This window comes from Zootermopsis nevadensis, unplaced genomic scaffold, assembly GCF_977971745.1.
Source record: "Zootermopsis nevadensis isolate Lab colony 2312 unplaced genomic scaffold, Znev_1.0 Znev_ptg000016l, whole genome shotgun sequence".
Taxonomy (NCBI): Eukaryota; Metazoa; Arthropoda; class Insecta; order Blattodea; family Termopsidae; genus Zootermopsis; species Zootermopsis nevadensis.
The window spans coordinates 15,925,069-15,937,497 of record NW_028259148.1 but is presented as its reverse complement, the minus strand read 5'-3'; the positions used below and the strand labels follow the sequence as shown (position 1 = coordinate 15,937,497).

Below are 12,429 nucleotides of genomic sequence, written 5' to 3'. Positions count from 1 at the left end.
TTTCTTCTTCTGCAGTATAATTATAATATTTATTCTGTACTTAATAATGAAACAAATTTCTTATGTTAACAAAAATCAGCTATAACGAATAACATTCAAAATTTTGATCAACAAAACCTTGAAAAAGTCCCCTTACATTTTCACACGAGGAACCAGAAGACGGCTGTAAGACTATTTACGTATTTGAAACAGTTCTAAAATTGTTTCATTCTCAAAATGTTAACTCATCAGCTATAGCAAAGCGACAATGACATGACTGTATCGTGGACAACAAGGACAGACGCCTTTTCCTGGCTCTTCCCCGAGCCAATAGGAAGTTCGCATCACAACAACAAGTCCTCGAACGTTCCTCGCAGGACGTTCAGAATTTGCATTGGAACTTGTAAATTCCGGCTTCAATGTTTAAGAGACGTCGCAAGTTGCCAAATTCAGATCCTCACAACAGCGACGCAATTACGAACAAGTTACGGTCAACACATTTCGAAACAGTTTCTGAAATTCGCAACGGCGGACCTAACGAACAGAAAATTACAAAAATTCTAGCCACTACTGAACAACGCTGAAGAATCTTCATTTGTCTCGCGATGCGACGCAAAGCAAGATTTTCGTTTCGCCGCCGGGGGCGGAGCAGACCTCCACTGCCCCACGCCTTCCTAACACGGCCCAAGGGTCCGATTGTTGTGTTCCATTGTTGCGGACAATACAGTCAAGGCGAGGCGTGACGTCATCGGGAGGGGCGCAGCAGGACCAATGCAACAGACCAGACGCCTCACTCCAGTTCTCTTAGCGCCGTAGTAACAAGCCCATCGATGTTTTTGCAACAGCGAAATCCCATGAAAACGTTCGGCCATTCTAAGGAATTAATTAATTAATTAATTGAGAGACAGTCAATAAAACTACAACGCAAATTCCTTTCTGAAATGGAATTTGTCGTTTAATTTTCTATTCAGAAATACGGAGCAGAGCCCTAGGCTGTCGCAACCAACCGACTAAGAAACACGACTTTAGAAATAATAAGACGTCGGTTCCAGATTTTCGGCGGGCGATTTCTACTTATGACAAAGGAAAGAACGCAGTCGAATTCCTGCTGAAATGAGCGCTTGTTCCAGTCTGTTTCACTGTCTGCTTACAGACTGCGGTTCCCCGTTTCACTGCGGGGAATGAAAATTCAAGCGATCCTTCGCGCTGGAGAATTGGGCGGGTAATCGCTCAGCTGGGCAGAAAGTTACTGACCCTTCCCGTCCGTGTTCACAAGAGGACGTTTCTGGTCCATAGGTAGAGCCGCGTGACCTAGCCCACAGACTCAGACCCCAGTTTCAAGATTAATTTTAATATTATCCTGCAATCTGCGTTTGACCCCGAAGTGGTCTCCTCACTGCAACTTCTCCGAGTACGCTCACTACACACGCTTCTAAATGACCTGACCTATTAATATGTGCCAAAGGGTGGAACTGCACATTGCCCTCAGCACCTGACCTCGAACGCCCTCAACTTGCGTTAAAAATAACTTCCTCGAATTTGCTCCGATTTTGAGGCACGGCAAATTTTTCCACGCGAAGGAAACAGAAGTTAGAGGTTTGCTGGGGCAGATCCCGGAAGCTCGTGAAACCGCGGGAAGTGGGGCCCGCGCGCCACGCCCCGGACGTCTCGCCCGCAAGAGGTTGGGAGGGGGTGATGTGCGGGGAGCGTCCTGAACCTGTCTTACTCGTGAACTCGTCCTCTTCCTCAGCTTCGGCCTCGCGCGCCAGCTCTTCCGGAGTCTTCTTCTTCCGCATCAGAGGATTCGGCTCCTCCTGAGGCATCTGCTCCTGCAACTCCTCCCTCTTCTTGATGTTGTACTGCAACACAACGAGACGCTTTAGCGCCGACAATGAACGCGCCTCGTCTTCGAAGACGCCCGTCCCCTGACCCAGGAGACGGGCATTTTCGTACTCGCCGCCCCCGGAAGATCAAATCTCACCTCTAACTTGTCTGTTTAGACTCCACTTGATTTTCTCTTCGCCAGATCACAGCTTCCGGAATGCGTTTCTGCAATTATCGTCGTTGGGAATGGGACTTACGACGTCTTGGACACCGGAGTAGATTCGTTAATAACGCGCTCTGGAGGGTGGGGGGGGGGGGGAGTAGATGGGGTCTATCCGCGGCAATGGCAATTTCTTCTGGGCGCTGTTTACGGAGCCGCGTAACCAAAAGTTTAATTAAAAATGAACGGATCAACTGACCGATTAAGCAATCAATCAATAATACACCTCTTCGTAAACTTTTAAACTTTCACGACGACTGAACGGTATGAAGTGTTCTGCGTAGTAAAAGTGAGGGAAGGCTTCATTTAATACAACTCTAGCAACAAAAAAGAGCGATACTTCATGTACGTGGGCAAACTGACGCAAAGTTACGAATTTGGAATATTCTAAAAATCTGTCAAAGACACGTGACGGTATATGACGCAGTCTCACGAAAATTTTGTACGAAACTATTGTGTGCGTAGAAAGAATTCTGATTATGAAAAAATATTGACTTTTTTTAAGTATACCGTGCGAAAATTCAATTTCTTAAAACATTTTCCGGCACAAGGCCGACGGTAAATTGGGTTTGTAGACGCTCACAGGTACCTAATTGGTAAAACTAGACAAGCATTTAATGTTTCTTTATATTATTTAATTTTACAGTCACTTCTGTTCATGACCACGTTGCACGCTCCTTGTTCACCAGTTTCAAGGGAAATCTGCTGAACAGACTTTGAAGGAAGCCAGCCACCTGCTGGCAGTAGACGGATTTCGCAAATGGTTTCAAAAGTGAAGTATCGAGTACTGTGTTATACGTCAATGTGACTGTGTCCTTCCCAACCCCAAATTCTAACAGACGTGTTTCGGGATTTATTATGGCCGTTACGTATGATTGTGGGAAATCAGGTTCATCAGCTGAGGGACTGCAAACAGCGCTGGCCGCAACAGCGAGGAACAGCACGACCTCCAGGGGACACGCCCTCATCCATTCGACAGCTCAGCCAAAGGCAAACGATTATTGTGTTTGTAGTGAGGTGAGGTTCGTCAGAATTAACCAATCAGTGGCGGGAAATCGTGGTGCGATGGGTCGTGGCTTTTATCACGGCACGTAAAGTGACATTCTCATTTTGGATTTCGCCGTCGAACGACCGAAAATGCCAGCGGCTCCGCATTTAAAAATTTTACCCTCGAAACGCGTTTTCAAGGCGGCAGTGTAAGTTCGTCCGCAACAGCTACAGAGCCGTCAGTTCAGGAATGAGTGGATCCGAGACCCTTCTCCGCGGTTCCCGTCAATCCGGGCGAGCCCTTCGTGCTGAAGTGCCATCTGGACTGTCATCGCCTAGCCCTTAAACGCGACCTCAGCCTCTGCCCCTGAGCCATACCGAGGACACGAAGCAGCAGCCCTGAACCCACATCGCGATAGGTCGCCATCATCCCCTACTGACTCGACGAAGACTGCAGTGGTGATACGAGCGAGCAAATGTCACCCAAAGTTCATCTGCAGCCAAGCTTTTGTAAAGTCTGAAACAAAGTCGCGTTCACTTCTAGCCCAGGTCTGAAACGTCTGGTTACAGCACAGGACGGTTCAGTAAATATAAACATCGCAGGGTCGCCATGTTATTTCACATTCTATACAGAGTGTTTCTCCAAGTTTTTTTTTACTAGTCTCATGGAGAAATTCGTAAAGAGCTTCACTGTGCAGCGGCGGCGATGCGCAAATGAACTGCACGCGCCAGACATTTTTACCACCGACGGGGATAATTAAACTAAGAACCCAACACCTCGTTACCGTGTTCGTAACAAATATACGAACCACGTTAATACGGAGTGCAGCGGCCACTCGCTTTCAAGGGGTCAGGAGAAAACGCTCAAAGTGGTCGCTGGTCGCTCAATTCACGAACTCTTTCGCCGGACGAAACTCTTCGTGACACGAGCGGCCAGACAGAACTAAACATTCATCTCGTCATTTATATTGGACGTTTCAGAATGACTTAATAAGCAGTTTTCCTCAAGATGCTTTGGCAACGACGGATTTCACTATTTCAGGATTCTGTTCTATTCAGACCGACACACACAGAAACTACGAATTCCATTAAACTTGAAGCATTGTCGCGCGTCCCGAACAAAAGGATGTCAGAGGTCGCTACTTCTACAACGGGCAGAGTCTGAGAACTCACAGAGGAATCGCGTCTCAAAACCAAAGCTTCGGAAACATTTCCGGTAGAAATTGACGTCATCAAAATATTTCCAGGTCTTAATGTGCAATGACAGCCTGTGGCGATTTACTCTGCAGAAGGCCGCGGGTCGTCTTCTCGTGTTTTAAGCGCCGGCTTATTGATTACTACTGTGTCACGTTATCCCATCACGAGCAGTCGAGGAAGAGAGGCTTATGAATAGGAAACGTGCGATAGAACTGGACTATTAACCACTCACTCGCAGCAAAGTTGACACCTGCCACGAATTTTGTGTCCTTTTGGCACGCACTTAAACCGCCGAATTCAGGGCAGATGAGAGATTTGTCAGAGCGAATATCTGAAAATTATAACCGGGCATTATATTTTAGTGACAGCTTGGAAAATTACATTTTATCAGACTGTTTTCACGAAGAACCGGACGCTGTGAAACTGGCAGGCGCGTACGAATCTCCGAGATACGTGTCTGAAATCAATAAACTGGCGAGCACAGGCTAGTTTATCAGTAAATAAAGAAACCACAGATAAAATCCACAGGACTTCAGTCTTCCGCTTTTATGTACATAAAACTTGAGGAACAAACATCGGCTCGTGAATCGTAGGTTCACGACACGCGATAATAAAATATTGAAGCTTCGTCGCAAACAGAAAACCGATCACACGCGGGGGGGGGGGGGGGGGGGGATCGTAGAGGGGCGAAGCAGTCTCGAAGCGGGCTCTTTGGTATAATCGCCAGCCACGTTCCGGAAACAAACCGCGGCTGGTGGGAGACCAAGACCTCGTGAGAAAGCGGGGGTTAGGCGAACCGTGGCCGAGGAACATAAAAGATTTTAGTCGCAAAACCCGAAATATCCGCCGATGGGAAAAAATTAACACAAATATCAAGATTTTAGGGAAATACGTTAAAATGATGACATGTGGATTAAAATGGTTGAGTGTCGTCTCGAGTGGCGGGCTCTCGCCTGATTCTATGAGTGAAGTCGCCTCCTTTCAAACGCGTCGGCTTCACTCATAGAATCACGACAGCACGGCGTTATTTCATTCAGTAAGTGAATTCTGGACCGCCTCACTCTCATCACACGGAAAAGTGGATTATTTGTGACAGAAGACAAAACACTGCCGACCAGCTCCACGTTTATCGCTTTCGTAACGATGTCGGCAATGCAGCGTTCATCATTGTCTGCGTGACCCAACTGCACCCGCACTCAAACAACCACAACATCTACCTATGCGCTATAGAATTACCATATTCGTGGTGAATTCTTTTCCTTGCAGGGATCGTATGGAAATTAGTTCCGTACATATCTTTCAGGTTTTATGAACAAAGAGACAGACAATCGTTTTCATTTTAACCATGGGGGGGGGGGGGGAATTTCCCCCCAACTTTTTGTTTTATTTACAGAAAGGTCAGCATTGCGATATGAAAGGAGTTTCATAATTATTTCCCGGGAAATGCAACACAATGAAACACAAAACCAAAACATTACAACTTATTTTAAAATACCTATGTTACGTGAAACACAAGTTCGCCCCAAAAAAGAAATAATTTAGAAGCAAATGTTCTGGTGCACAGCTTTCACGGATGGTTGATTTCACAGGCCGAAACTCTGTTGACCTTTCAGCCCACTAATTCCGAGAACGTGTATCTCTTTCTCCCCCAAATAATTAATACAACATTTTGAAACTAATTTATTAAACTTAACATTAACTGTACAAAGCTTTTCGATCGTCATAAACTAAGCACGAAGCCACGCGTTGGCCTGAAAATATTTATTACTCTTGTTTTATGTCTCACAGCCAACCTCTTCGTAAAAAAAAAAACATTTGAGGAAAAAAGTTTTTTCCCATTGGTCAAAACCAAAACAGCTGCCAGTGCCTTTGCTCAGAGAAGTTTAATGACATGAAAAGCAGGTAATTTTCATAGAAAGACGGCAATTCTATGGCGTGGTGCTATAGACACCACTCGGACTGCGCGAAAAACTTGCATTAAATCGAAACGTTCCTGACTTTACACTTTTCAGCAGCAAACAGGAACATTAATTAAACAAGTTAATAGCAACAACAACAACAAACATATTCGTGGCAGAATGCACTTCAAAGAAGACGAGTGGGAAAACACGTAAAAAGTCTCTGTAGAAAATTCAAACACTCCGATTAAAGTCTATGGGACAGGTCAGGTTATCACGTGGTGTCTGTGAATCCAAATGAACAGGAAAACAATTTGGCCGATTGGCATGAGATTAAAGCCGCACTCCTGCGACGTTTTCTTATTATTTCATCAGTACCACTGCAAGCCCTGCGAAATTCTGAGGCGGGAGCGACATTTAATATATACGGAGTATGAAAGTGGTTTGTGTGGAATGCAAAATAACAGGGCGACTGCGCGTAGGACATTTTTTCGTCCGATACAAACATATACACTTTCACAAACAAATACATTTTAAATGTGGGGCCTAACTACAAGTATTTTTAAACGCATTTGAACCATAAAACTAAAACACAATGACGACGTTTTTGAGACGAAAGTCTTGAGTTCATATCCACCAATATGAAGGGACCGACGTACTTCGTGGTTTTCCTCGACGCTCCAGCGATAAATTAAATTAAGCCACAAATTATTCATTCGGCCTTCCATATCAATTCTGTAAGGATTTCTTGTCTCCTCAACATCAGCTACACGTTCAGTCAGTTACGCCTTCCAAGATGCAACCGCGATGTCGCAGTCAACGTAACATGAAAACTACCGGCTGAACGACTGGGATTTCTCAATCGGCCCTGGGGCACCGGCTCCTTTATTCGGGGGCGAAACTGGCCACTCACCTCCATCTAGAGCCAAAACGTCATAAATGCCAACAGGTGTGCTTCTATTCGTGGGAAGGCGAGCCACGCTCTAGGGACAACACAGGGTGACCTGCGTGTACCGCGAATTTCCTCGCCGTGTGACATCCTGAACCGATCACTGACTTCATCCATTTTGGGCTTAAACTACTTTTCATGACTCATTCGTACCGAGACGACAGAAATCCACTGATCCACGCATCTCGAAGCTGCTTCCGAAAGCGGATGTCCTGATAACGACTTTACTTAATGACCCGGATCGATATTACCAACGCGAAAATAATTTATTCTTGCTTCGCATTCAGACTTTATTTAAATTTACAGCACAACACCTGATTACAATGTAATTATTGAAACAAGGTCGTTTGAAAATTGTGGATAGAGACCTTTTAGATCGTGACGTCGAGTGGTCTTGTAGGTGGTTAGCGACGTTTCGGAGGAACAAATCGCATCTATCTTCACTTTTCGCAGTTGGCGTCATAACTCAGAATACCAACCTGCAGTCTCACCACACACAAAACCACAAATATCTTGCAATTAAACTTGTCCATTTGGAAGAAATTAAGAACATAACACAGCCTAATTATAACTATTTAGTTTACATTTCAGTTTCGAACACATTTTTGTGTTGCAAGCACGTTATATCGATTATTTTCATCACCAGTCGAAAGGTGGCAGGCTTAGCGCTGGGAAGCCCACGGCATGCTGGGAATCCCTACGAAGGGCGGTGCAGTGTTGCCGGATCTTCGCGCGTCGTGTTCACTTCAAAGAGGTCAATCTGACTCCATTAGGGAGTCACTACCTGTATAAAACGGACTCCCTACTAGAGTCAATTTGACCCGGTTGAGCTCAATTCTGACAGGGTCCTCTTCAAGACGTCTTCAGTCTTCAGGCAGTTTCAACAGTGGACTAGGAACGCACTGCCTCAGTCTACATTTACGTAATAACCCAGAAAACAACAATCCAAATGTTTAGCGTTATAACAACTCGGACATGTTCCTAGTTTCCACAGATTACAATTGGGCCGACGGCGTACAAGCAGATGAAGACATTCATTAAGTGATTGACCTTTACTTTGAATGGAGCGTGCCACTTCCATTACAGCAGCGACGTATCTATTAGTACTCCCGTGTTTCAAAATTAATTAACTACTCACAGAAAACATTTGTACGCCCGTTTCGTTGTTAGCATAACCAGCGATTAACCAAACATCATTAAGCAACATAACATTTAATAACGCGTGTCATGTTTTATTCGAGGAAGATAATATAATTTGAAATGTAATAAAGATAGCCTCGATATACCAATTGGGCGAGCGAAATGCGTACAAAACAAATGTTAATCGTTCTATACTGATATTTCTACAGGTACTGTACGTAAAACTCATATGGGGTCTGCCTGAATCAATTATTCTATTAACTAATGTAACAGTTTACTGAAAAACATATTTTAATATATATATATATATATATATATATATATATGCACTTATCACGAGAACTCTACTTGGCGGGTGGTATCTGACCCCTGGCACACTGCATTTGCCACAGCAAAATGAAAATTTCTAAGAACAGAAACCAAAGGACCTCGCAGTCCTGTCGCAAACAAATAAAGAGAAATGCAGTCATTTAATGAACACTTGGGTCAGAAAATAGCCCGAGCAGTGTAAAGGTGTTAAGTGCGCACAGTGGAGCTGTCACTCTCTCACGGGAAATTATAATCACTGCATACATTCAAAATCTGACGTTATCGGCCACGCTCAGGAGCTTAAATAAGTCTGGGCCAAACTTTGTTGGCTCGCTGTTATTTGAAACGAAAATTATGGAAAGGAAAATCCTAAAAGTACGGCGTTCCAGAGCCATTTGTAACTTATTCCAGTTAACTTGTTCAAGCTCTTGAACAGGACGGGCCACGTGGCTCAAAGAGGAACACGTGTCAGCACCAGTCACAGAATGAACTCAAGGTCATTCAATTTCTTTCATGAACAGGAAAAGTTGTTTGATATGAAGGAGGTTTTCTTTTCCGGAACAGGAAGTCAGCCTGAATGTTGTAAGGCGTGGCTGGCAGCAAAGTGTTAAGATGTCCTCTTACTCCTCGAAACCCGTACACAAATAACACACGAGGACAAAAGTGCACTAGAGTCGGTGTTCCAAATCTTGTTCTTAAAAGAACTCTTCGCAGCAAACGCGTTTTCCAACCGAGTCCAGCATTTATTTCCCCAGAGGGTGCTCGAATTGGCAAGAGAAATGTTTATTTAGTTACTTCATATCTACCTGTTATCCAAAACATGAAGATTTGTCATTTGCCAAGGGCAAAAGATCTCACAGGATTCTTAAGTGAAAATGAAACTGATTCACGTCATCAGTTCAAAAACTATTGATGGCCGCTATCAGTGGTACCACAAAATGCGCTTTATCTTACAAAGAAACTAAAGATTTCGCCAGCATTAGTAATTTTGCGAAGGAAAATCAAAGGTCAGAACTGCCTTCACCGACAAAAAATCTGCTCCAAGAAAAATGAAATGTGGAAACATCATTTTAAAACCGTCGTATCAATCTCCAACGCTAATGCACTCATTCGTCGTGCTCATGATGAAAACTTATTCGTAATTATTAATTCAATGAATTATAAAAACACTGTTCATTGGGCATTTGACAGTCGGAAGCCAAGGCCTCTTAAGAGACAGATGCAATGTTGAGGCACAAGCAACTCACTTATTGGCTTAACTTCGTGACCAAAGGAATGTTTCTTTTGTGTGTGACGTGGTACTTAATTAAGCACCAGCGAAAACTTTGCCTTTGGGACCTCACTCCTCGCTCTACAATCTGTTCAAACATTATTTGTTGGTTATCGCAGTAATGACAATAAGTTCCACTGAACCACACGCAGCTGCAGGGCATAGCGACTCTGTGCCTCGCGCGTCTGAATGAGCCTCGGGGTGATGTCCGTCATCTCGTTAAAGTAGAAGGGCAATGCAGTGCAGATTTGTCTGAAGGTCAAGGTCGCTATCTCCCACCCAACCACACAAGCGAAATATCAAACAAACAAAAGCAGGACCCGAAAAAAACCTTTGTTACCGACGATAAGTTTTCGTGGGTCAGTTTATGGAATTCAGAAGGCGGACCGCCCACATTCCTTTAACATCAGCTCACGATTTACAAAAGAGGTAGACAACATATAAAAAGTAGCGATTCTGGAGTAGACGTCAGAATTTGAACTTTGCCCTTTGAGAATGGTAGTCAAGCCTTTCATAGACCTCGAAGGTTCACTGCCGTGTTCACAAAAGCCCACTCCTCTTCAACTGAATCCGCTTAATCCAGTTCACACCCTCCAACCAAGACCTCGGAGAACCAATTTATAATTTTCGTGCCATTTGCGTCAATGTCTGAACTTCTGAAAGGTTTTTCATAATATTTTATATTAAATACATACATAATTTTTGATAACACCAGACACTTGACACTTCACATAAGAGCTGCAAGCGTTTTTTGTGCAGATGTCGAATTCCCAGCCAGTCGCGAAACCACATGGAGTCTTCCCCACAGAAAGGTCAATTCCCGAAGGTCAAAGTCTGGCGAACCCGCCAAAATGGTTACGCCATTTGTACATTTCCTAACTTGTTCTACTATTTTCCTTTTGCTATTACGCCTGTGTGATGTTTCATTATTCCACTCATAAATTTAATAAAATCTCAAGAAACACAGCGGACCAGGAACATCCTGACTTCAGGGCGTCGGACGCTGCTTGAAGACTGGAAGACTCGAAGTGAAGTAATCACTTCTTTTCAATCAGCTGTTATACACAGGACTTACCGATAATGAATCGATATATCGGTTTCAGATAGCACCCACCGTTTCTCTGGGATACGGGAATGCTTATGTCCACAACGTTCGAGCTTCCTCCGACAGCATTTTTCAATAAATCGGCTGTTGTTTATCTCAGACCTTTTATAAAGTTTGCAAAGACAGACCTGGACAACTTCTGCACTTCATCGGTAGTCTGGCGAGACAAGTGACGAATGGGAACCCCCCCCCCCCCCCAAATAGCACCCCAGACACCGCCACCTTCAGACTCCGTTCACAACTTCCGCTCCTACGAACTTGATTCAAAGATAAAAACATTCCATTTTGCATATTCCTCTTCGTTATGCGTGACGTCGCTATAAAGAGTAGCGTGTCTCTGTTTTTAAGGTGCAGTTCGCCCCGTGTAATGTTTCGTGTAAGACGAGCTCAAGAGCCACATTACCACTTTCAAGAGACCGCATGGCGGATTATTAAACTATTTCATACAGCTTATAAGGCAACCCAAGGAACTGTCAGTGCATATAATTCAATTAAGTCGATAACAATTAGAAAAAAGAACAAATGTTACATCAAATAGCAGTTCAAACATTATAATAAATAATAATATGAAACTTATAAAGAATTGGGAGCAACAGTGGATTAAGGCACATTTTATCAAAATTTATACAAAACATAAACAGTTAAACACGAGTAATTCACATTGTACAATTCTGAAAAATAGAAATGCAACCATTACAAATCGCACGTGACTTCGTATGCAAAAACGGAGGTCGACGGTGACATTCATTATTCACGACTTTCCAGTTGTGGGTTAGTCCACTGTTGCTCTCGGGTCTTCATATAACAGATGCACAATGCATCACTACGACACACCGTAAAATATTAAACACACGGAATGAATGAATGAATAAATAAATAAATAATGGCAAATGAACGCTTATTTCTACTTGTTACATACGTACACTGAATTGCACAGACAAATTTCTTTCTGATTCTTTCAACACAACTTTCGCTACAATGTGACAGAAGCTTCGACAATGCAATGTAAGATACTTTAAGAATGTCGAAAGTAGTTTCCACCTCATTCATTCGCTTTTCCGCGCCTTCTGCACGCCATGGCGGCGCTTGGGCGTGAGAGTTGTAGTTACTACTCGTTCTGGAACTTGGCACTAGATGGGGTGAGTAGTCAGCGTCACGCCTCGACCGAGCTTTGCCCCAGGGGGAAAAGGACCCCGGTACCCATTGAATAGGAGGTTGGGTGGGCCCCAGGCATCACGTGACTCTGCGAGGTTAGGTTACGAGCCCTCGTCTTTAAACGCCAAAACTTTCTTCACAACCATCGGATTGAAAGCGGGATGTGAAGTAATACATCAGAGCACTGTTTGCTGAGCCAGGACGCGAACATAAATCGTGGGGGGGAGCCCCCCGTGAGTATGCCATATCACCTCGCAATACAGTCATCAACGACTGTCTGCCGTCCGGTCAGACTGGCGCCACTGTCGCATTCTCTTGCCTCTGGTTCTTCAGTCTGAACAAAATGACGTCGACAACTGCGCTCTGTTCTATCCTGCCTTAATGGAACATCATCGC

At 44.1% G+C, this 12,429-nt stretch overlaps 1 protein-coding gene across 13 annotated transcripts in view; it reads right to left on the bottom strand.

The window, feature by feature from the left end:
- cpx (synaptic transmission protein complexin) overlaps positions 1-12,429 on the bottom strand; it is a 482,383-nt gene that overhangs the window by 7,509 nt on the left and 462,445 nt on the right. For 12 of the 13 annotated variants that reach the window (XM_087349776.1, XM_087349775.1, XM_087349770.1 and 9 more), the window contains one exon: positions 1,697-1,838. In XM_087349776.1, the coding sequence (XP_087205902.1) occupies positions 1,697-1,838 (142 nt within the window). The remainder of the gene's footprint in view (positions 1-1,696; positions 1,839-12,429) is intronic. The other variant, XM_087349777.1, reaches the window with a different exon arrangement.